We start from the raw sequence: 25158 nt of genomic DNA, 5'->3' as shown, positions 1-25158 counted from the left end.
GAGTAACTTCAAGGGAGGGAGAGAGCAGGAAATGGTCCTGCCATGTGCCTTAGGGGAAGACCAGAAATATATGCAGGGTAGTTCTGATGACCACTGCAGAGGAGATTTAGGACAGACCCCGACTTTCTGGCCCTCTTAATTGTAGACTCTCACTGCCCTTTGAGGGCTGCATGGTCACAGGTAATTTCTACAAAGGACTAGTGGCCCTTATTCCGTCATGAAGGAGAATGGCATGTGAAGAACAGGAAGGTGTAAAATTGTACTCTTCCCTACAAAGTGAGGAATGGTGATCAGAGTTTACCTTTAGCTCCCGAGCAGCTGAGTGACATCTTTTGATCTCCTCTCTACTCTGCTGCAGTGCCCTGGTCATCAGGTTACATTATCCATCGTTTATGATGACCTGACGGGGGGGAAATTGAAATCAGTCTGTGTAGTGCGCTTGTGTAACATGGCACCTTGTTTTCATGCCCATAACACAGTGGTTAGGCAATCTAGCTGAGAGCCTGTTTATGGACACTCATTCACTCATTCATTCATTCATTCACTCACTCATTCATTCATTCATTCATTCACTCACTCATTCATTCATTCATTCACTCATTCATTCATTCATTCACTCACTCATTCATTCATTCATTCATTCAATCATTCATGCCTATTAGCCTGAAAATTAGTCACTGGCTATTAGGGTTATAGATAGAAAGCTTTAGAAATTTATTAGCGACTGCGAAAGTTACCATGTCTGTGTTATAAGAATCCGTTATAAATGCTAAAATGCAATATTTTCCCATTTCTCGAGGGGGACATTTTGTCTTGCTTTGCTATGGTCAAACATTTAAAAGTTAGCACTACAACTTGAAGTCTCTCTCTTAGAAGAAACAATGTCAAGAGTGTTTATAGGTTGTGTTTAAGTTTGGCATTTAAGTTCCTGTCTCTGGCAGGGTTTTGCTTGTTTTGAAATACCCCATGTTAGCTCCTGCTGGCAGTTTGAGAGCTCTGAGTCAGAGAGTCATATTCATTTCCTTAACATGAAATCATGTTAATACTTGCTAAATTAAAAGTATTGCTTCACCTCATAAGAGTTTTTAAAGAATAACAAAGTGACAATTTTTTTTTTTAAAGTCTTGAACTATTTTGAAATCTTCCTAAGTGACTCACCACAGCTGGCTTCTTCGCTCTGTTCTTGCATAAGCATCGGTGTATAAATAAATATGACTATGGGACACTGTGTAAGCATGACCAGAAAATAATATTTTCATTAGTGATAGCTGTGTTTGGGGCTCAGTTTTTATCACCCCAGGGTATTTGGAAACACTTAAGTCAATGATTTTCCTACAAAAGAGAGCAAGTAATTGCTACTTTGCTACTTGCTTTCTGGGTGGAATTTTGGAAATAAAACCCCTCCACACATTGGAATATTCAAAATAAGACCATTGGTCAGTGATCCTTGACTCAGTTTCCCCTCATTTTTATTTTAACAGATAAAGAAATGTAATTGAAAGCCTACTAGCAGCTGAGTAGATGAGTGTGTTTAGCATCTCTCTGCAGAATTACTTTAGGCTAAGCTCTAAATTTGGAATGTCAGTATTTTTTGAGTCGTTAAGTTAAGCTCACTGACTGCTGAAAAATGTAGTTACTGTTGTTTATCAACGAATGGCCCATATGGAAATTATTTTTCTTGAGTGGCTAGACTTCTAATCTAGGTATAAGATGAAACATTTCATATTTTCAGCTCTGTGCATGCCCAGTTCAGTATTCAGTGCATGTGGTCCTAATAACTGGGGATAGCAGTTACTATATAAATATTAATTTTATTTGGAGCCACTTATGTCTGATTTTATGTTGGAATAAATATTAAAGTTAAGAATCATCTCTTTGGTATCCCCAGCTAGAATAAACTAGATGTTCAAGTAAAAGGATGTGAATGGATGGTGTATTTTTTTCATGAAAGAATTTTCCCAAATTAAGTAAAAAAACGTTAGTTATGGAAAAGTGACAGTTATTAGCCACTACCCTTTGTGGATGAGGATTCCCAACCAGAGGCATGGTTTTCACTATCTAAGTGGAAAAATAGGGTGCTAGAGATCTCCAAGTCTAGACATGGGCAGGTGGCAAGAAGCTAGAGACTGTTTACTATGGGGAGAGGGAGAGAAGTTGGTGCAGAGCAGCCCTGAGTCCCCATGGCCTTGCGCCCTTGACCCCGCAACTAATGATTTTCTAAATTAGATTTAAAAGGATCCAGGAGAAAACAGACTACAAGAACATGAATTCTTTCCATGAAGACACTGATTCACAGTTTGCAAAGAAACATCAGTCTAGAAATCTTCACTAATGTGTTTTAAATATACTAATTTCTTGATGTTACGCATAGGTCAGATTTAGGTGAATCGGTGGTACTTGTGTTTACATCTTGAAGCATTGACTCGACTGGCTATAAATTGGGTTGGGCAACACTGTATCTCCAATTCTTTCTGGTTTGGAGACTTGATGATTGAAGATGTGCTTTTCTTAAAAGAGTATTGTTTTGGGGCAGCAGTAGTAGCAATCAACAGTATTATATACATACCATGCTGGGGAAGGGATGCTTTGGATACACCTGACCTCTGATGGGTGGTCATCTGTGTTGCTCACAGGAGCCGCGGTCCAAGGAGGGCAGTGACTACTTTGACAGCCGCTCAGATGGACTGAATGTGGACGTGCAGGGGCCCTTCCTGGCATCTGCCTCCCTGTGGTCAGGGGGCTCGGCTCAGCTCCTGCCTCAGAGAAGTGAATCGGCTCATGCAATTGGCAGCGATCCCCTCCGACAGAACATTTATGAAAATTTCATGCGAGAGTTGGAAATTAGCAGGACCAACACGGAGAACATAGAAACGTCTACAGAAACCGCTGAGTCCAGCAGCGAGTCCCTCAGCTCTTTGGAACAACTGGACCTGCTCTTTGAAAAGGAGCAAGGGGTGGTCCGGAAAGCCGGGTGGCTCTTCTTCAAACCCCTTGTCACTTTGCAGAAGGAAAGGAAACTGGAGCTGGTGGCTCGGAGGAAGTGGAGACAGTACTGGGTAACACTTAAAGGTGAGTGCACTGCTGACTCTCTGAGGGCCCCTGGGTTCATTCCTCCTCTGTCCTCTTTCCTGGGAGATGTAGCGAGTCCAGCGTTAATTCGAGTTAACGTGAAGGGAGTTGATACAGAATCTTCTGGCGTGCTTTACTACAAACACTTTCTGAAACCTGTGTAGTGTATACTTAATATTCACATTTATTATTCAATTTAGTGGTCATAGCTTTTTATTTTATAGGTATGTCTGTACCATTCTTTAATACTTTCCCTGCATCTGGGGTGGGGGGAAACCCCAAAAAGTAAGCAAAAGTAGTTTAGTTATTTGCAATGTGGGTCTTGAATTTCATATTCTGTACATTTCAGAGCCCCAAAGAGGTGTCCTGTGCACCTTGTCCCACTAAGAATTTCATCTGGATTTGTGTCATCCCACCTTTATGAACTAAGAGAGTCTAATTGTTATCATCACAAACAAATGCTTTGTTTTTAAGGCAAAGGGACTAGGGATAAGAATTTGTTAAGATGACAAAAGTTGCTCACAAGCTTTGCCATTTAAAAATTAGACTCTCCTCGCTTATGGTTGGTGTATAGATTTGAAGGGATTTACATGTGGCTCTAAGTCAATACAGTGTTGATTTATGCAGATAGAAACAGGAAAAGCAGCCTCACAGCCCCTGGCATTTCTGCACAATGTCCTGTGACTTTTTCAGAGGCACTGAGTATGGTGTTCAAACCTTATTGTCAGGTGACACTCTTCCTTATCATGGGAGAAAGCAGAAATAGGACTCATGTCTGCGGAGGGTATATGTAAAAGGCCTGGAGACCTCCGCAGTACCCCGTTCCTGCTTTGTTTTTGCCTCTATTTAGAAATTGTGAACCACCCACCCCACCCCAGTCTTGGGGTGCTGGTGTCATTTCATAATGACCCTTAATCCCTTCTGGGAAGGGTACACCTGCAAAAGCATTTCCTCTTTAAGTGACATGCTTCCCTAACAACTGGAGGGTTTATCAAACCCAAGACCAGCATCTCACACAGATCCCTGCCCTTATCTCCGACTCCGGATTTGGCTGGTGGCTGAGAAAGGCAGAGAGCTTTCCTAGTTTTGGCATCCTGGGGATGCTGGTTCTTATATGATGGAAGGGATTTGGAAAGTTGGAATAATAGATTAAGTCTAGCAAGACACAATTATGACGGGATACGTTATACTTTAAGGTTTAGTCAAATAACTACTGGAGTACAGGATGGGGAGAGATGGCCGCAAAGTATGACAAGTGAAGATGATTTGGAGGGTTTGATTTGCAGTGCATTCATTGAATGCGTTTCCACTGGGATAAGGCTAAAATAAAAGTACATGTGTTCTAAAAGAGTAAAAGTGATGCCTGGCTACATCATTAGAGATGTCACGTGGTCTGTAGCTCCATCCATCTCTCTTTCCTCTGCCCTACTCAGAGTTGGCCTTTCTCTCCTTGGGGGCAATCCTGCAGGAGACTTGTTAGTAAACAAAATGATTCTCCAAAAGGTTCTACCTGAAGTATCTCTAACTGGAGGGGAAAGTGAAAATGTCCCCTTAGGGGAGCGAGCATCTGGAATTATTTGTGAATCACAGTCTGAAACTGCTTCCTATTTGCATAATATTTAGAATGGATGCACTCTGCTCCATAATGTGTCATATACCTGTTTTTTTAAACATAAAATTCATTTATTAAAATTAATGCTTTGGGAAGTTGTTACTGTCTTATGGCTTTGAAAACCCCCAGTGTATACCCCATGGAGGTGAACTGGTGGTGTGTGTGTGTGTGTGTGTGTGTGTGTGTGTGTGTCCGTGTCCGTCCATGTGTCCATATCCTACTTTGAGAAGCAGAGCTGCAGGTGACACCAAAGGGATTTAGAGCCATGTCATTTGGAGGATGACATAAGGATCTAGGAATATTTAGCCTGGAGGAAATAAGAACCTGGGTGAGAGTAAGCAACTGTCTTGTAGAAGAGACATTGAATTTAGTCTGATTCACCAGAGCTCAGGAGGGAACTAATGGAAGACAAGCTGATTCTGGATTAATGCAAAAAAAAACACCCAAAAAAAACCCAAAACAAAACAAAAAAACACCAACGAACCAAACAAAAACAATAAAGACAGTACGTTCCTGGGTGCCCTGCTACTGGGGACATTTGCACACAGCCAAACTGTTGGAGGCTTCCTGGGGGAGAGCCAGGCAGGTATGACTTAAGGTTGGAAATGCCTGTCTTCAGGTTCCTATCTTCCATCCTGGAATCTACACCAGGAGCTTCTGGCTGCTGATGTCAAGGGGCAGGGATGGTCTGGGGTTGTCTTGGATGATTGCGAGGTCTGAAGTTTTGCCCGGGCCTGGCTGTCTCAGTACTTGCTAGTAAAACACTTCAAAACCTATGGATGAAGGGTGCTTTGTAACTGTAAATGTTATCAAGTGCACATTCCTTCGTTTCCTTTGCAGCCAAGGAAAGGCATGCAATAAAGATGTCTTTTTCCCAGCATAACCTTTTCCATGTGACTTTCCACACCTCTTTCCTCTGGGAATTCAATATGTTGAGTTCAGCTTTCTTGGCTTAGAATCCAAGTTGCAATGTTTGGATTTAACTATTTGGTTTAATCTTAGTTGGAAATATACATACTCGTATGTGTCTAGATACACATGTACGTTGGTGCAGAATTTTAAAATTATCTTTGAAGTATCTTGTATGGAAGTAGATTGGGAACAGTGTTCTGGAGAGAGTAGCTATTAGCAAGCCATCTGGGTACCTTCCTACATTGAATGTATAGGTATGCTAAGGGCGCAAATGTGGTTTAGGGCTTGCAGGATGTAACAAGTTTTAACAAGGATAATTCTGCTTTCCATCTGTCTTTTCCCCACGAGTGGATTTCATGTGGTTTGTCGGGGGCAGAATGGTTGGCAAGGTCATTAAAGATATCCCTCAGAATGCACGACAGATGGGTCCATAAGTGATTGTAGGATGCTGGTGATTTTGCCCCGTGATAGACCTGAAATGGGGAATGGAGGGATGAGTGTGGGTTGAGAGGGTGTCAACGAAAAGGTGGGTTTGAGCGTTGACTGAGACTAATTGCTCTCCTTTCACTGGTGATATTTCTACTAATAGTACATCTTCCATTATTGTACGTCCACTGCTGTTCCAGTGTGTTTTCTCTTTCTGCTACCATGACAAGAACTTCCACTGTCAACCCTCCAGGCCACCAGCAGCTCCTGGCGGGGACTGGGGTGCTGACAGCCACAACCGTGGGGGGTGCAGGAGGCATGGCTGTAGCCTCTTTCCATCAGCCTCAGTGCCTCGCATTAGAGACGCAGATTACGTTTAACTTGATGTGATAGATTTACGATTGATTTCCTGTTCTTTAAATTCGATAGCAACAAAAGTCTGCATATTGTTTTAGATCCTGGCCTGGCTCTAAAATAAAATGTCCTGTTTTGGTTGCTTGCTACCACGTCAGAGCTGCATTCTGTTGTAGATAGGGTGTGAGGTTTGGCAATATCTTGGCATGTGCCCAGTATCGTATTCATGTCCTCTAGATGTAATGGTTCAACCCATGGCCACTAGGACCACAATGTGAGGGAAACTGGGAAGTCATCGTCAACCCATTGGAAAGAATTTGGACATGGGCATAGCCGGTGTTGCTGTGTCACTTTTGCCCTGGTCCTCGGGTTCCCAGGTCATGGCATGTCACACACGCAGCAGTAGTGTCAGACAGGCCTTTCACAATGGAAGGACCAGGGATATTGTTTCTAGTGCATCAGGGACTGATGGAGGAAGAGAAGGGCTCAGCTCTGCAGAATCAGCTGGCCATAAACCTCTTACTACTTTCCCATGTTCTAAGAGCCTCTCTCAGCCTTCCTTTGGGTGAGTTTTGTTTGTGGGAAGAGATTGCTCAGTGCTCCTTGAAATCGTAAAGCACCGTGGAGGGAGAGAAGGCAGTCCTGGTGATGCTGATTCTGAGGGCAGAGTAAGGGGCAGGAATCTTTTTCTCTTGGCTTCTGTGCTGTGCTGGGTTCCATTAGACAAACTTGTATGTCCATATTAAGACTTATTTTTACAGCAAGAAGTGAAACTGGCAAGAGTGAAATAGTTTTTAAATTATAATTATAATAATTATAGTACATTCTTAGCTAATTATCAAAACAGACCCATAATAACTTCTACCTACAATACTTTATTAGCAGAAAGCTATGTACTTGCAATGATATGTGGCAGCATTTTTAGAGTAATATTTTAAAATTCAGGGATATTTAATTTCATTTCTCTCTCAATCTAAATTAGTAAGATGACAGCCATATTTCCTATCACGATGAGATAAAAGACTGTAATAAAATTATTTTATATGACATTTGGAGAATAAACTGGGTGCTTTCTCATACATGTTTCCCCAAGTCTACTCAGTTTATGTTGCCACATATTATAAGTGTAAAGCTCCTTTAGTTAACGAACATGGGCTTTTCTTCTGTCTCCTGAGTTCAGCTCTCTTAAATGATGTGGTATTGTGCTGAAGAATGGGGGCTCTGGGGCCAGAGGGTCTGGGGCCAGCTGTGGACCTGCACAAGCAGTGTAGCCTCAGGTTTCACACCTGTGAAATGGGTTCGTAAGCACGCCTGCCTTCTGGGGCTGCTGGGGGGACTAAGTGAGCCAGTCCATGTGGCTTATGCAGAGGAGTTCCTGACAAGGAGTACGCAGCAATAAATAAACACTTGGTATTGTTCTTACCCTTAACGCATGTACAAAAATGTCTCATTTTCACCCGAGTTATTGCTAATACACTGAGGCATATGTTGGCTACCAGAATTTCCTTTTGTATTGGATAGTTGTCTCATTCAGTTTATTATTGTTATTGTTGTTGTTGTTTTTAGATGTGTCCCTTCCTCCTCATTCCTGTCCTAGATCCTCAGGACGTGTGACAGGGCCCTGGCTTTTCTTCTGTCTTCACAGGATGCACCCTGCTATTCTACGAGACCTATGGGAAGAATTCTCTGGATCAGAGCAGTGTGCCCCGCTGTGCCCTGTTTGCGGAAGACAGCATCGTGCAGTCCGTCCCAGAGCACCCCAAGAAGGAAAACGTGTTCTGTCTCAGCAACTCCTTCGCAGACGTCTACCTTTTCCAGGTACCGCTGAACTTCCTACATGTAGGTGGAGGTGATAGCTTACCTACTATTGGGAGGAGAAGGAGCAGAACTAAGGGACACAGCTTAGTGAACAACCGCTTCGTTAGGCTGTGGATTGGGGCTTAACCAAGAGAATTAGCCTGTGTAATCCAGGTGCCGTAGGGCCAGCACAGGTCCAGTTTTTCATCCAGTGAGCATTTCCTGGGTGCCCGGGAGCCCCTGGGGTGTCTGTCCTCGAGAGCTACTTGAGTGCAAGGTCCAAAATTCCCGGAGTGGAGGCTTTTTAAACAAAACTTAGAGAATACGGAGAGAGGAGAGGTTTAGCTTCTTCCCAAGAATCCCAGGGAAGTGAAAGCAGAAGCTTTTCAGGAAACGCTCAGAGCAAGTGCTGGAAGGTCTCATCTCCCAGTGGAAGCCGTCTTAGGACGTTAAGATTCAGCTTGTTTGCTGCTAGGAGTTTTAGCAGCTTTGTAGCAAACGAGAAGTCACACAGCACGGTGGTGCCAAGCCAGCTGTATCGGGGGCAGGCTTCGGTGTGAGTCTGGTGCTGTTGTTGAGGACCTATGTCATCTTGGAGCACTAACCGAACTTCTGTGAGCTTCGGACCCTTCAGCTGGTGGGATATTCATGGCTTCTAGGATTGCTTTGGTACAGTGTACGTGTAATAAGTGCTAAACACTAACTATTACACAGTGTACATGTGATAAGTGCTAAACACTATTATTTTAATCAAACTATTACTACTCTTATTATTATGAAGTGACTCTAAAACAGATGGGGGTGATGGCCAGGAAGTGAAGCCGCTTCTGAAATGCGTTCCAGCCCACATCCAGTGCTCCATGTAGGCGCAGCGTGGGTTGTAGATTAGATCTGGCTGAAGGTTCGTGGAAAACCTCACAGGTCCTGGGGTCAGATCTCTGATGAAGTTGGTCCTGGATGCCCCCGGGGTCCCTGCAGAAGCACAAAGTGTTCTCTCACTGACTCTGGTTGTCTAGAATTCTCTGAAGTGTTCCCTACAACAGGATTTCCTGGAATCAGTACCAGGTCCAACGCATTGGGCCTCTGGCCTTAACTGCTGTCCCCAACTTGACTTGACTTAACAAGAGTCAGGGCCTGAGGTGTGATTTTCCTTCTCTGAACAGAAAGGTTACTTAAACCTTCTATGATGCTTTAAAGCAAAGTAATGAATTGGTGTTAATCTGAATTGTATGGAAGGTAAATACATTTAATCTGCCTGAACTTCTTAGGGGCAAGTCTGAAATGAATATTTTATTTTGTGCCTCAGGCAAAAATAGCCTTAGTTTTTAAGAAACTGTCCCAGTAGGTCCGATTGTATGCTACCAGAGAGCACTGGAGAGCCACGCCATGGTGTGAATACATGTGGTTACTTTTGGACATCAGGAAACTGAAACTGCTTTCCAGCCTGCTTAGAGCCACATGTCTCTGCCCATTCTGCTTTATTCAGACTTTATTTATTGTTTCTAAAATAAAGTATTTTCCTTCCATGAAAATATATGGTCACTGTGTCTGAAGGTACTGCAGAGTAGAGAGAGAAAAACCACTACCCATGGTTCCAGTATTCAAAGGAAACTGTTTTAATTTTATTGTGTGCTCCCCCCCATAGTCTTTCATTGACATGTTTTACAATTCAGTCCATAGTGTAGATGAAATTTCTTATCTAGTTTTCAGAATTTAACATTTTAGTCCTCGTATTATCTCATTCTATTAAACTTATAAAGATAAACTGCCTTTCAGAGAGTGGCGAAACGTAACACTGAGGGCACATACCCTGGTTTCTTATGACTCCCTTGTTTGCTTATAGCTTGATTCTAGTGTGTCTTCCCGTCATATTTGGGGCTAGATGATTGCTTCTTCTCTGCTTTCGATGTTTTTGCAGACCCTTTGAAGTCAGGGAAGCCTGCAAACTTGAGTTGAGTGAGTGTGTGCATATTTAAAATTAAACAGTTTTTATGAAGTGAAGGTACTTCTTGGGTTTGACACATCAAAGCCCAGCCTGCTGCTTTGGAGAACACTTTGTGGTAAAACAATTCCAAATAGGTTTTTTTTTCTTTTTTCCCCACCCTTCTATGTTTAGGCCACTAGCCAGACAGACCTGGAAAACTGGGTCACTGCTATACATTCGGCGTGCGCATCCCTTTTTGCAAAGAAACATGGCAAAGAGGACACAGTGCGGCTACTGAAGAACCAGACCAAAAACCTTGTTCAAAAGATAGACATGGACAGCAAGATGAAAAAGATGGCAGAGTTACAGCTGTCTGTGGTGAGCGACCCAAAGAACAGGAAAGCCATTGAAAACCAGGTACTACTGATTTCCATGGGTATTGTCATCCATTGCTCTTGTCACTCGCAGCAGATTCGGATGGTAGCGATAGTTCTTCCATCTCTGGGGGTAATAGTTTGTGTGGCTTCTCATTTCAGGTACTTAACGGAGGCGCTTTTGTGATTTGTGTGATGCCATATGCTTTACAACCTTTGGTTGCTGTATGTAGATAGTGGAATGTTTTGCGACCAGGTCTTTTTTCTTGATATTTAGTTCCTTCTTGCTTAGCTGATCTTCTCATGCATTGTCACTTTCAGAACAAAATCTGTATAATAAAATCAGTAGAAGATTAGACAGGTAAGGTTCTAATTCAAAGGATGGCTTTGGAAAGCGTGGGTTGGTACAACAGCTACTCCCGTGTCTGTGGATTTCAAAAAACCAGTATTTTTTCTATGTTACAGATAAGGTGCTAAAGAAAATGCTTTCTCTGGTCTAATTGCACATTTATATAATTAAACAGGTAGTTTCTATGCTGTTTGCAGGTTAGAGGAGGAGAAACAGCTTGTTAATATTTATTTTCCTTGGCTCAGACAACCTAAGCACTGAGACAAGTGTCGGTAGAAGCTCTAGCATCCCGGTCTTTATAAATGCACAATGAAAGTAGTGCTTTGGGAGATTAACCAGGCAGTGGCTTGGAGGGCAGATTGAGTGGGGACAGTTACTGAGCAGTAGATGGCACTGGTCTGGATGTGCACTTATGAAGACCTGGTCCACATAACATCACAGAAGTGTAACAGTTTACATGGAAAATGGATTTCAGAGTACATTATTTCTATAATTCTATAGAATCGTGTAAGAAAGATTTTTATTAAAATATAGCTAACTTACTCTATAGAATCTTAAAGACATTATCCTACATTCTCGAATTGAACTATTCCTCGAACAGAATATGCCATTTATTTAAAGAGAACCTGCCAGCAAACTAGAAACTGCAAAATCGTTTTAACAAGGAACTGAACAGGAAGTTGAAAGTGCCAAGAAGAATGAGGAGGTGGGAGGGTGTTTGGGGTTGGACGAGAACACAGCTGCTAGAGGAAGTGCTGCCACCGATGCTCAGCTTGTTTATGCGTCCGCCTGCTTCCCATCGAGATGCTCGTATCTGGGAGGAGCTCAGGTCCTGATCTCTCAGCTCTCTGTCTGTGTGGCACATAGGGATGTGATGCTATGTCGAGGGTACATGGCAAAACAGAAAGCTTGAGGAGAAGGAGAAATGGTTATCCCAGTGTTTTCGTTGTAGCACGTCTCACCCATGGTCCTGAATTTCCAGGATCCAGTAGCCTCAATCTGTGTATTGTCAGAGGTATACCTCATGGATTCAGGTGTCTGAGAGGGTTGAGGGCGCCCCAATCAAAAATCTAATTCTGATTGTAATGGGAAAAGGTATGGTTTTAACGTGTGTGTGTGTGTGTGTGTGTGTGTGTGTGTGTGTTTTGAAAAACGATAATGTTTTATTGCTACCAGCAGGAGTGGCCTGCTGCTCCAGGCTCAGGGTATGTGTGGTCTGCGAGGAGATGACAACTGGGAACCTGGAAGGAAAAGGGTGGTCTAGAGGCCAGCTGCCAGGGCTCCTCAGATATACTTCTGGGAATAGGGAAAGGAGTCACGGCAAGCTACCACCAAGCTGCTAATAAGATATCTAGCTGCCCATCACAGTTGAGGTCCAGTTTCTTCATCATGCAGTCAAGGACACCGGAGTCCTTCCGGTTCTTTGTGAAGGCAGCCCGTTCTGTACTCGTGAAGCTCAGGAACTCAGTCTCAGAGAGATGGCACGTGTTACCGTCCTTTCCAGCATGATTCTGGAAAAGAGCAATCAGACACTCGATGCACTCCTTGGTCTCTGTAGGGATGATGTTTTTGCCACATCAGAGTGGAGTGAGGAGTGAGGTGCAGAGGCTGTAAGCGGGAGCGGTGCTGCAAGCTCTGGGTGGTGGCGGGCGGCAGGAGCTGGCTTTAACTGGCTCTCTGAAATTTAATTTTGAAGCCATACTTAAGTCCCCTGGAAGTGATGTCCAATCTGGAGTTTTCAGTTCCTTCTATATTGTCAAATGCTTAGGTCCAGAGAGAGAAAAGGGAAATTTAATGACATTGAGCATCTCCTGGGCCATCTTCCCTCCTCCCCCCATGGCCACAAGAAGTCCAAGCCAACATTTTTACAATTAAAATTTTCATTCAATGTAATGTTATTCCTTTGCAATTTTATTCCTAAGTTGATAAGTACTTCACTTACAATGCCACAATTGGTATTATTCTCTGATTAGGGAGGGAGAATTAGTTTCACATACATCCCTAGACAAATCCAGAGGTCTAGGATGGTTGGGTGGCCTGGCGAGAAGCTCTTTGAAAGAATTAGGGTAATTATTAGTACTTGTGGCCCCATTCTACATTCTTTGACAGGATCATTACATCAGGAACTTTAGGCAGACCGTCCTATTACTGCTAATTGTTCATTTCCGTTCTCCCCTCCCCCACCCTGTTGCCCTCACCCTTTCCATATACACACTCACCATCTCACATGACGTGTGTCAATTTTCGGTAAGAAACAAATTGGATGGATCTTCAGAAATTCCACCTGAAAATATTCTCCCCCCCACACTGGCAGTTTTTAAGGTTGTAATTTAGTCATGTTTTCCCAGAGGGCTTTGTGGGAATTACATTTGTTGTGCCCATTGTCCTTAACTCATTTGCCAGATGGCTGTAAAGAGAGCTATTTGCTCTTTACTTGTAGATACAAAGTGTATGAAGTGTTAAGGGGGGGAACAAGCATATGCTTACGATTACTTTTATGAGATGGTCTTTGACGGGAGAATGTTATGTGAGCCTGCAAAGACAAAGGTATTGACAAATCGAGACCAATAAGAACACCATCTCCCAAATATCCCATAAGCATAGTTTTCTCTAAATTACCTTTTAAAAACTTGTAAAGAGCAGTGCTTTATCTACTTACCATTTAAAAATTTCAACTTCACTGTAGTTTATTTTATATAGAAGAAAATATTTATTTTATTTATGTAGCCCTTTTCCCCAAAGACCCCAGGAACCTCAGATGAAGTCATTTATAGCTTAGTAATAGCTTAACTTACAGGGCCCATTATGTCATGAAGATACAGTCTCTGAGACAGGTTTTCTTTGAAGTACTTGGGTGGAAAAGATCCTTGTCACAATGATAATGGCTCAACCTTACACTGTTGTGTGATGACATACTTTGCTTTAAAAAGACCCATCATATGGTCTTGTCCTACCCTGCAGCCTGTAGGGTCTCCGTGGGGCTGGATGACACAACTTTCATCAGAGCATATCCAGTGTGGAGCCGACCATGCATCCAGTCCACGTGTCAGATTCCTTTTGAAGTTCTGAGGGAGGAAGCGCTGTAAATTAAGTCCAGTTAGTACTGTATTTTGCTTTCCATTTATTATTTCAAACAAGTAAACAGGGACAAAACCTCACCACCCTTAGGGGGTCTTGGCCTCCTCCCAGATGGCCTGCCCGCCATCCTCTCCCCACTTCCTGACTCATTCTGTGCCTGTCTCACTTCCAGTGGTTAATTAGGCCAGAGCGAGGAGGCAGTTAGAACAGGGAGATGGTCCAGTGGGAGGAGCAGACTCAGTTGGTGGGCGTGGGACGGCTCTGGGCTTTGTGAAACATGGGCTTCATTTTAAACATTTACTTAAAGTTTGAAAATCAGAAAGAGGATGGATTGAATTTAGACAATTGGAAACTGTGGTGAAGGGAACAAAGTGAACAAAGTCTTGAGGAAAATATGATATGGGGTATGTGTGTGGGGTGAGCAATTTGGGGAATAAGCCTTGGAGAGGAGAGTATTTGTGAAGGGGTTTGACAAGGTCAGACTGTGGAGGTGCTGGGCCAAGATGTGGGCTTCCATCAGCAGGCAATGCGGAGAGGGCGGAAGTATCTGGGGCAGGAGATTAACATTCAGTTCAGTTCATTGAGCGCTTACTAGGTGCATACTCTGGGCCACGGAAATTGGCACAGACTAGGGATCCAAAGATGCTGCTTTGTCCTCAGGGTGCTCTCAGGCTAGCAGGGCGGCAGACAGTTGAGCATGTAATTTCCACATCATATAATAAATGCAGAGCAAATGCTATTCCAGAGTGTGTGGAAGACAAATGGGAAGATTAGCCTCCTGTGTAGTCAAGGAAGACTTCCTGGAGGAGAGATGCCTGAATTGCTTCTTGAAGAATGAGAAGGAGTTAATGAGGAGAGGGATGGAGAAGGACAGTCCGGGCCGAGGGTCAGTATGAGCGAAGGCAGAGGGCTCTGAAGCCATGGGACTCCCCCAGCAGTGTGATTTTTCAGGCACACATGGTGCAGATGGCGAGAAATATCGGGGTGAGTAGGACTGTCTTGCATCTTCCCTGTATCAGCTCAGAGGCTGATCTTCCTCGGATGGGTCTTCCAAACAAGGCCAGAGTGGTTTTTGCATCCAAACAGCAAATCTGACCATGTGGTTACCTGGTTTCAAAGTCCTTTAGTGACCTTCCCTTCTGAAGTCACTGGTAACCTCGCCCCACCTTGACCTTCATCTAGCAACACCATACTTCCTGTAGGGTCCACTTCTTTCTTTAGCTTTTTCCTCAGGCAGAGAAGACCCCCGTAGGCCATGGTGCAGACGTGCCCCTCCCCTCTGTCATCAGGCTCACCCCTGCTCCTCTGTGATGAAGGCTTTAGGGATTACTTCCTCCAAGGAGCTGCCCTTGACTCCCCTCCCACCCACGCCATCAGGGACCCCTTCATGGCTCACGGTCTCTCTCTATCACTGCTCTCACCACATTGTTTTATAATCATCTCCTGTGTATAAGGTTGCTCCTTGTATGAAATATGAGCTCCTAAGGATCCATAGCTTTCCCATCTCGGGACCCCTGCTACTTTGCTGGAGTTCACGAGTGAACGCACGCACCTATGCCTGCTTTCTGCTTTACTTCGGCGCTTTGAGTTCTTGTCTGTGTCATTCCGCACCCCACTCCTCACCAGCTCTTGGCCTCTTTCCCTCAGGCCCTCCCTCCTTCATTCCCCAGCTAATATATCCTGTCTTTTGCCTCAGACCCCTTCCTGATGGTCCCTGAGTTTTTTTATGGGCTCCTATCTCAGACTGTGATCATGTATGATTTCACAGTAACTCCATGAGGTGAAGTTGTGTGTATCACCCATCTGATGGACGAGGGAATAGATCTGGGAAAGGTCAATGTCACACAGCTGCTAAGAGGCAGAGCTAGGATTGGAGCACAGGTCTGCGCTCCTGACCAATGGGCCACACTGCCTCTCAGTAAGACTTTTGTGAGTCAGATTGTGCTTCCCTTGACAATTAACCATGTGATGAATAGTTTTGTGTACAATAGAAATTAATCCTTGATTTACTTGTTTTCATAACTTGCATTTTTTTCACCTCGATTGAATGGGAAGTATATTTATTGCAAAACGGAATGAATTCTATGGCCTGTGAATTATATCTCAAAGGAAAAAACAAAACGGATTCTCCAAACCTTAGCTGGTTGTTCTAACCATGAGTTAACTTCAGTGTAATCTGTGTCACTAGATGAGTTCTTTTGTGAAGTAGGTTTTCGTGCTTGGAAAATACTGCATGGGAGTTTTTTTTTAAACTTATTCCATCAAAAAGGAAAAACGAGTTATCTTGTAGGATAAACCTAGTAATGGACAAATGACCAAATACTGTGATCAAATGACTAAATGGTAGAAAATATATTTCTAGGAGTGTTGGGTGTGGCGTGAATGTACTTGTCATCTTTTTCATGTGTCACTTATTCATCTGTTATTTTTAGCGTTAGACCTCATCTGCTCCCCCTTCCCACTTAGACCATAGCCTTTCTGAGCTCATTCAATGACCACAGCTCTGTTAGCAGCAAAGAATAAACTTTCACATTGTATTTGTGTCATTGCTTAACAATGGCAGTTTTCCTCCTTAGTTTTGTTAATTTTTCCTTTTACAATGAAAGGTCATGAAAACCTCCTTCGAGTGAGTTTTCTTCGTCCATGTCATTTTTATGTTTTGTGCATGGATGTGAGAAGAAGTGAAAACTCACTGGACATAGAAGTTGCGTTTTTATTCTTATGTCCTGGTATTAATCTTAAAAAAATAAAGAAATGTCTAGGGGCAGTTACCAGCATTTAAGGAATTTATACAAGGGGGGAAACCAATTTTGGTTTAAGGCAATTGATTTTGGGCATTTTAGTTTTCGATAATGTCAGAAAAGAAAATCTCCAGAAATTCCTTAATAAATGTGATAGCAGATCACATTACTATTTTAGTGATGATTGAAATTTACTGACAGCATATATAAAATAGCTCCAAAACTGTCTTCTATTTCTCCCTTTAAATTTAAAAAAATGTATCTTTACCCCCTCCTTTACCTCATCTTTTGAGGGATAATTATCAAATACATGAAACATTACTTTAAATTTGGGCTGGAGTTACACATTAAGGCCAGTAAGAAATTGAAATGCCAAATACCAGTATGACTAGGGCACACACATCAGTGAGAGTGTAGGTAGTCTTACATCCTCCACATGGACACCTGGGGATTTGTGGGGAGAAGTAAAGTAGACAGTTGGATGAAAATGTGCCTGAAAGTTGCTGAAGCACTTGAGTAGTGCACAGATATCTGCCTTATGAGTGAGAGGACCTGGGATTCAGGGGCGACATCATAAATACTTGGTCGTGGCTTGTCCCCCACATGTTGTTCCCATCAGGCTCAGCGTTGGGCCTTTGCTAGTCTGGAAGGACCAGGTTATTACGTGACCCTGTCACCTCACTTCCCTTCTGGGCCTCAGGCTCCTCCTCTGAGAAAAGAAGGTGTGGTAATCCCAGTTGCCTTGAAAGTTCATTTTCTACATGGACGGCCTTTCTCAGTAGTATGAGGTCTGTTTTGAACGTGTGGGTCTGATCTTTCTGCTGCCCTCTTCCCTCCAAGTCCCCCAAGCCTCTGAACCCATGTCCTCACCGTGCTTTTACCTCCATAGTCTCCCAAGTCCTTCTCTACAACTTCATGAGGGAGTCTATAGAAAGAAAAATCTAGTATTTCATTGGTTCTTAACCAACCACAAATCCTCACTTAACCTCCATGACTGATTTTTCTCTGTAAAGAACCATGACCTTACAAACAAGATAACGATTGTCTTTAAATGTGGAATGCAGGTGTGACTAATGAGATCTGTGAGGATGAAGGCTGTAGTCATTAGGGTTCTCCAGGGAAACAGAACCAATAGAATGTATGAACCAACTATATACAGAGGTTTATTATAAGGAACTGGCTCATGTGATTATAGAGGCGGGCAAGTTCCAAGATCTGCAGAGTGAGTCAGCGGGCTGGAGACCCGGGACAGCTGACGGTGTGGGTCTACTTCAAGACTGGTTGGCTCAAGAAGCAAGATGAGCCAATGTTTTAGTTCAAGTCCAAAGGCAGGAAAAAAGCCAACATCCCAGTTTGAAAGCCATCAGGCAGGAGGAATTCTGCCTTACTTGGGGGAAGGGTCAGTCTTTTTGTTCTCTTCAGGCCTTCAGCAGATTAGATGAGGCCCACCCACATCAGAGAGGACCATTTGCTTTACTCCATCTGCCCATTTAAATGCTAATCTCATCCAAAAAAACCTCTTATAGAAGCAGGCAGAATAATGCTGGACCACATACCTGGGTACCCCATGACCCAGTCCAGTTGACACATAGAATTAACCACCACAGAGGCTCAGTTTGGGTAAGGATAGGCAGCACTGTTGAAACAGAAGTCATCAAGCCCCATCTCGTTTGCATTTTCTACTAAATTCAATTTTAACATTACCTTTACAGTGTACAGTATTGATTGAGATACTAGTTTCTTGAAATGTGATCACATGTGTGATCAAATATCTGCTCTTTATAAGATCTGCTTTAAGCTGTGGGGGGTCCTACAGCCGTCTTCTCTCCAACAAACCTAAGCATCTGAATCCATGTTCTGCCCATGAATTCACCTGCCTTTTGTCCCAAGTTCTGGGTGGAGAGCTTTGGGGGTGCTAAAGATTATTATTTCCTGTTTAGGGTGGAATTGTCTTTACCTTCCAGTGGTGCTTTGATGTGTAGTCACAAAGTACATTAAATGATGCCATTAAAAATACTTCGCAAACTGCAGGATTCAGTGAAAATGTAAGAGATTGTCGTCTTCCCTGATCTATAGTGATTGGCAAAGACCTGGAATTCATTTTATTTGATATTTTTTGTCTTTAAAATCCATTGTAAATGACATGGGCTTCTTTATCTTCTGGTGTCCAATGGCTCATTGGTTTTCTTTCTCTCATGCCTTCACCTCCAACAGAACCCCTGGAAATTATCTCATCAACTATTTCACACGGAGGTGTAAATGAGAGCTAAGCTTTAATACACTACCCAATCTAGAAATATCTACATATTCATTAGAAGACAAAGGAATGCATCTATACTTGTGGGAAATCAGCTAGAGAAGATATCTGTGAGACAGACTGGGAGAATAGATTTCTCTGGGCCTTATAGCTTCTAATAGGTGTCAGTTTATGGTTACATCATGCCCATCCATTACTTCTGGAATCTAGAATTCTCTAATACTGTAAGACCAAGCAGAGGTTTGCAGTTTCAGTTTGAAGTGTCTTGTTAGTCTAGAACAGTGGTCCTTGCTAAGGGTACGGACTGGAATTGCTGGACGTGCTTTTGAAATATAAACTTTCCTAGACCTCACATCCAGTGGGTAGAATGTTCAGGTGTAAACCTGGGCGTCTTTACTTCTGAAAGCCGACATGTCCTTTGGCTGTACATTTAAGGCTGACACCAGGATGCTGTTACGTCGCTAGTAAGGGGGGACAGAATATTAAATGAGGTTAAAATCACAATGGAGATTGAGATTTTCAGTGCAAGCTGAGAATGTGTTGTTTTGCTGACAAACAATGATGAATCAACAAATTATTTGTTTAAAGTTTATAGCCATTTTATGTCTTTTGTGGAGAAAATTTGTACAGTGACCTTCCTAAGGAATAGAGACAGAGAACTTTCAGGGGCCTGGGGGAATACCCAGAGTCGGTACTGCTTTTTTCTGGGGAGAGACTGAGGGGAACATAGTGTTAAATATTGGGGACCTTTCAAAATATCATATTTATCCAGGATTAAGGGTTGACCTAGAAAGTTCACTGTGAAAGGTTAGGATCTGATTGGGTGCTAAACATGGCAAAACCAGAGGTAGTTGTTGTAAATGGAATGTACTGAATCTTTATTACAAGCCTTCACTACAGACCTGTTGAATTTTGAGATTGTTCTCAATACCATGTGAAGCCCAGCTTTGTGTTCTGCTATCGAATCCCTGTGTTGATAAGTTACTAGAGTATTCTTCACCTGTTAGTTTATCTTTCAGTGAAGGTCATACTTATACATAACGTATTTTGAGATCCTTGGAAGAAGGGAGAGTGGCCCCACAGTTAGACTGTATTTCTTTACCAACTCATGACTTCAGTTTTGAAGAAGTACATAGACATTTCTGTTGAGTAAATAATTACATGCGTTTTAATTTTATTCAGGTGTAGTGATGGTGCTGATTCTCTGAGATGGCTTACAGTAGGAGTAAAGGCTCTATCTGGTCTTATTCCTCAACTCCATTTGCTTTTCATTATTTTGAGTTACTTAGAATACAGAGATGTAACGTCACTGCCTCCATTTATCCAGCATCTATTTGTGTGCAACTCTGTTAATCTGGTTTAAGATCAGAGGCTGTGAATGTGAACGGAAAGGAAACAAAGTGAAATAACTGACTTACAATTGTGCATCCTGCCTTAAATCAGTGTGATTGAGATCAGTGTTGGCGTTCTACAAAGGTCATGTCATTTTGGCAAGGCATTTATTGGGACCCACTGGCTTTGCTTTGCTTTTGGCCGTCCTGATGAAGCACAGTGCTGTTTGACCCCCTGTGTTTTGACGGGAGGGCTTGAGCTGCAGTGAGCAGGGCAGGCTAATGTCAACCATGCCACACCAGCCAAAATGGACTTTTCCTTGAAGTGTGTGGTAGGGATCACATTTTCAATTTAACCCATGCAGACTTGTCATTTTTATTTCAGTGACCCCTGTTCTTGCTTAAACAGATCCAGCAGTGGGAGCAGAACCTAGAGAAATTTCACATGGATCTATTCAGGATGCGCTGCTATCTGGCCAGCCTGCAAGGCGGGGAGTTGCCGAACCCCAAGAGCCTGCTTGCGGCCACCAGTCGCCCCTCCAAGCTGGCCCTGGGCAGGCTGGGTGTCTTGTCAGTTTCCTCTTTCCATGCTCTGGTAAGTTCCCGAAGAAGGCTGTCTCAGCAGCATCCAGGGAGGACCACAGATGCTCACCTCTCTGCAGCTGTGACCTTCAGCGCTGCTGTGACTTAACCCAGTAACTGACCAGGGCCACTCAAGGGCCAGGCAATGGGCATGGAGGGTTGGAGATGCCTTGCTATAAAGAGTCCCGGCTTCTCTTAGGAACCCAGCTCCTAATAGACAGTTATTAAATATTCACATCTGCATCTGCCTTTCTGTCTGTTCCACCTCGTACAATCAGGAAGGTGGAATCCCTGAGGGGCAGCCACAATGGTGTGAAGAATGAAAGGGCTGGTTGAAGGCTTTGTATCTGCACTGCAGAGAATCTCCCTGGGGTTTCTGAAATCGCTCCTGTGCGGGTTGCTTCTGTGGGTGGGACTAGCTCAGCCTGGGGGCCCAAGGGTTGTTTTGCTGGCCCTGCTTTCCTCCGTGGAGAGGTCTAAATGTTGTAACTAACCCCATGTTATCCAGATAAGAGAAATCTCTATGGTGGTTTCGTTTCTGGTTATGTCAGACACTCAGTAGCTTTTTGTACTGATGAGAACACAATCATAGAAGGAAGGGCTTGCTTCTGTTAGGGCAACTCTTAACTCTGTCACCCAAATAATAGGCTTTAAGACTTTCTAAAACTGTGTTTTACATTAGGTATGTTCCAGAGATGACTCTGCCCTCCGTAAGAGAACACTCTCCCTGACCCAGCGAGGAAGAAACAAGAAAGGCATATTTTCTTCATTGAAAGGGCTGGATACGCTGGCAAGAAAAGGGAAGGAGAAAAGACCTTCTATAACTCAGGTGAGTTCCTTAGCAGGTGAGGAACAGCAGACAAAGAGGGAAATCCTGGATCTTCTGCCTGCTGCAAATCATAAATGTTCATCGTCCATGAAGAATGAGCTAAAGGTTGGTTGAAAGGAATGCAATCTTCACATGGACTTTTTTTTCCCAAATGAAAACACACAAGTTGCTCAGTCTCCTTTTGACACCCCCCCCAACCCCCCAAAGAGGTGTTGACACCTTGCTCACATCTGCAATGCTTAGAAACACAAAAATAAGAATAATACACAGAAAGAACCCACCCTTTTCATTGCCTTTAGTACTGATACTTACTTTTCCCATAGGTTTCATATTAAAATAAATGTGTAAAATTAATAATCATCAGTGACTGCAGCTAAATTCTATTGATAGCACCAGATGCTTTGTTCACTTGTCTTTGTGACACGAAGTAGGCGGTTTGTCATCACATTTTACAGACGAGGCGCCTGAGACCTGGAGAGATTACGTCACTTCCTTACCCCTGTTCACACAACATCTGAGGGGCAGGGCTGGGTCTTGATGTCCCTGCATCCAAAGCCCGGAGACACTGGGATATTCCTGCTGCTCAATTTCCTTGAGGAAGGGCTGCTGTTTTAACATTTTATCAAATAAAAATAGCCTGAGCATTTACTGTTGAAATGTGACCCACATACAGCGATTTTATCAAATAAAAATAGCCTGAGCATTTACTGTTGAAATGTGACCCACGTACAGTGAATTGTTTTCAGAACATTTTGAATACTCATGTCTGAAGTATTTCCTAACACTGTGAATACCGTATGTGATCGTGAATTTTATGTTGCTGACTGACATGTTTTAAGACTATTATTTTTTGAGAGACTATTGAAAAGATGAGCTATATGATGATCTGATCATTTACGTGAATAGGAGAAATGTTTTTGATTAAGTCTGAGGAAGTGCTTGTTTTTATTTTTAACAGGTGGCTATTATTCTGAGTATGCTTTCAATATCATCTGGGAGGGTCACATTTTGTGGAACTTTATTTTCTAATTTTTGTATAGATTTACTTGATTGTGTGTAACAGTTTTGTGAGTTGGTGAATAACAGGGAAAATACCAATTTCTTTGATCTGCTTTAAACTCTAGAGCAATAAAGGTGGAGGTGGTGGGGAGTGGGTTGGTTGATTGAAAGATGGCAGAAACACATGAAAACTCTTTTATGTGGCTACTTTTTTTGTGTACCATACACTATCAGAAAGAATATCACATTTTAAAATTGTGGTTCTACTTGTACTTTAATTGTAAAAAGTAATTATTTGTTGGTTATAAATGGAAACGTATTTTTTCTCTATAAATTGTAGTCAACTATAAACCATTGGCTAATGGTGGGCTTATATTTTTTAATTGAATTTCTATGAAGTTTAAATAATGTCTTTGAGGCAAATTCTGATTTGGATCAAGACAGTCAATTCTATATCATTAAATGATAAACAACTTGATAACTTGCTTATTTTTCTTAGATATTGACATTTAGTTAATTAGATATGAGCTTAATATGGTCTTTACCCCATCATATATGGTAAGTGTCCTCAACATAAGATTTCTTGATAAATGAAAGCATTTGTTTGAATGTGTTATTTTTACAAAAGGTATGAAATTAATTATAGTGTTGGTATTTATATAACTGAATGAAGTTGATGTAGTAGGTACCCATAAATGTTTAAGTGGCCTATTCTTTAATATTTATTATTCTGCTACAAAATCTAGAAGATAAAAATTGGAAAAAGTAAAGGAAATTACTCCTAATTCCTTTACCCAAACACAACCGTTTTTAATATTCAGCTATATGTCTTCCCAGTATTTATTACATGCACATTTAAAAATAGTTATAAGCGTGATTTTGGTAGCTTTGCCAACTCAATTTTGAGTTCTGTCCCACATCTTCAGAAATGTGTACTTCTTGGTTAAAAGTGACATGAAGAAGATCCAGAATGATGTGAATAATGACACTTAGAAAAGTAAAATATGTACCCATATGGGAAGAAAAAAACCGCAACTTTTTCTTCAAGTTAAAACTCTACGTGTGGTAGACTAGTAAATAGCACAAATTGTGATATGAAAATCTTACAAAATATTATAGAACTTAAATTTTTAAGTACTGAAAAGGGTAGCTGCCAAATGAATATTGCAGAGCCAATTCATTAGTCTTTTTCCCCTCCTGTCTATCAGATATTTGATTCAAGTGGCAGCCATGGATTTTCTGGAACTCAGCTACCTCAAAACGCCAGTTACTCCAGTGAGGTAAACATTGCCATAGACGGAAGCCATCTTGTTTTACACTGATGACACAAATGCTAAGTTAAGCAGGCAGTGCTAATTTCAAATTTTTACATGAATCTGTTGAAAATAAATTTAGAATTAAAATGGCCCCTCGTAGGGAAATAAGAGATATTCTTGGAATGCCTAGTATTTTTGAAGGTATCTAAACTCATAACTCCATCTTAAAAGTGGCCTGACTGAAGTGAAAATAGCAACTTTATTTATCCTTCCCTACCCCTTAGCAGTATTTACCCTCATTTGAGAGTTTAGTGAATTCAGAATTGCATTTTCCTCTCAGGGTTGTCAGGGATCATCACACAGATCCATGCTATATGAACCAGCAGCCTTTGGCTCTCCAAGTGCGCTCAGTGGAACCCAGCACAGGGTCCCCTTCTAGTCACCAGAATTGCTTCTGACTGAAAATGTCCTCAGAACCATTTCTGACTGGAACTCTGGAGTAGGGTGAAGATTGTCGGGATGGCCTTAGGCCTCTTCTTTGTGTCTTTTTTCACAGTCTTGCCTTCCTCTTGAAGCTGTGTTTCCTGTTACTGATCTGTTACCCTTTCTTCTTCTTCTTCTTCTTCTTCTTCTTCCTCTTCCTCCTCCTCCTCCTCCTCCTCCTCCTCCTCCTCCTCCTCCTCCTCTTCTTCTTCTTCTTCTTCTTCTTCTTCTTCTTCTTCTTCTTCTTCTTCTTCTTCTTCTTCTTCTCCTCCTCCTCCTCCTCCTCCTCCTCTTCCTCCTCCTCCTCCTCCTCCTCATAATTTTATCTTGGATTTTATGTCCAACAAATCTCTAAACTATTTGTTGAGGTTGGAACCTGATTTTAATAGGCCCAGTTAAACTTACTATGCTTCTGCAGAAGCAGACAGTATTCATTGTAAATTAATTGGGGGTAATTAGTGAATTGGTAATTTAGTTTGAAAAAACTAAGGAACGGTGGAGTGTTAGACCCTGTGACAGGTCTGGGGCATTGCATGAGGGACTTTCTGATGATCCTAAAATATACAACCCAATCAGCCACCTATTCTGCCTTCATGTGAGGTGGCCCCGACTATGGGCCCCGAGCTGCTCCGTGTGTCATGGTTATTGTTGAAACCACTCCCAGGTGGCAACTGAGGTGTCCTGAAATGGGGTAGGACCGCTCCGCTCAAAACCCCATCCCCTTCACCTCCCATCCTCAGATGGTGTCACTGGCATCGTTCCTGTCTTGTTCTTGATTCTCTTCT

General features: G+C 42.5%; 1 protein-coding gene across 6 annotated transcripts in view; it reads left to right on the top strand.

The window, feature by feature from the left end:
• The window catches only part of TIAM2 (TIAM Rac1 associated GEF 2), a 227052-nt gene that overhangs the window by 120058 nt on the left and 81836 nt on the right, over positions 1-25158 (top strand). For 5 of the 6 annotated variants that reach the window (XM_088795343.1, XM_074333725.2, XM_074333726.2 and 2 more), the window contains 6 exons: positions 2634-3069; positions 8019-8191; positions 10287-10511; positions 20634-20819; positions 21489-21635; positions 23843-23914. In XM_088795343.1, coding sequence (XP_088651469.1) covers positions 2634-3069; positions 8019-8191; positions 10287-10511; positions 20634-20819; positions 21489-21635; positions 23843-23914 — 1239 coding nt within the window. The remainder of the gene's footprint in view (positions 1-2633; positions 3070-8018; positions 8192-10286; positions 10512-20633; positions 20820-21488; positions 21636-23842; positions 23915-25158) is intronic. The other variant, XM_074333728.2, reaches the window with a different exon arrangement.

This window comes from Rhinolophus sinicus, chromosome 2 (assembly GCF_057876585.1).
Source record: "Rhinolophus sinicus isolate RSI-liver-muscle chromosome 2, RSI-T2T, whole genome shotgun sequence".
Taxonomy (NCBI): domain Eukaryota; kingdom Metazoa; phylum Chordata; class Mammalia; order Chiroptera; family Rhinolophidae; genus Rhinolophus; species Rhinolophus sinicus.
Note: the sequence above shows the minus strand (reverse complement) of the source record. Positions and strands in the feature narration are given on the sequence as shown.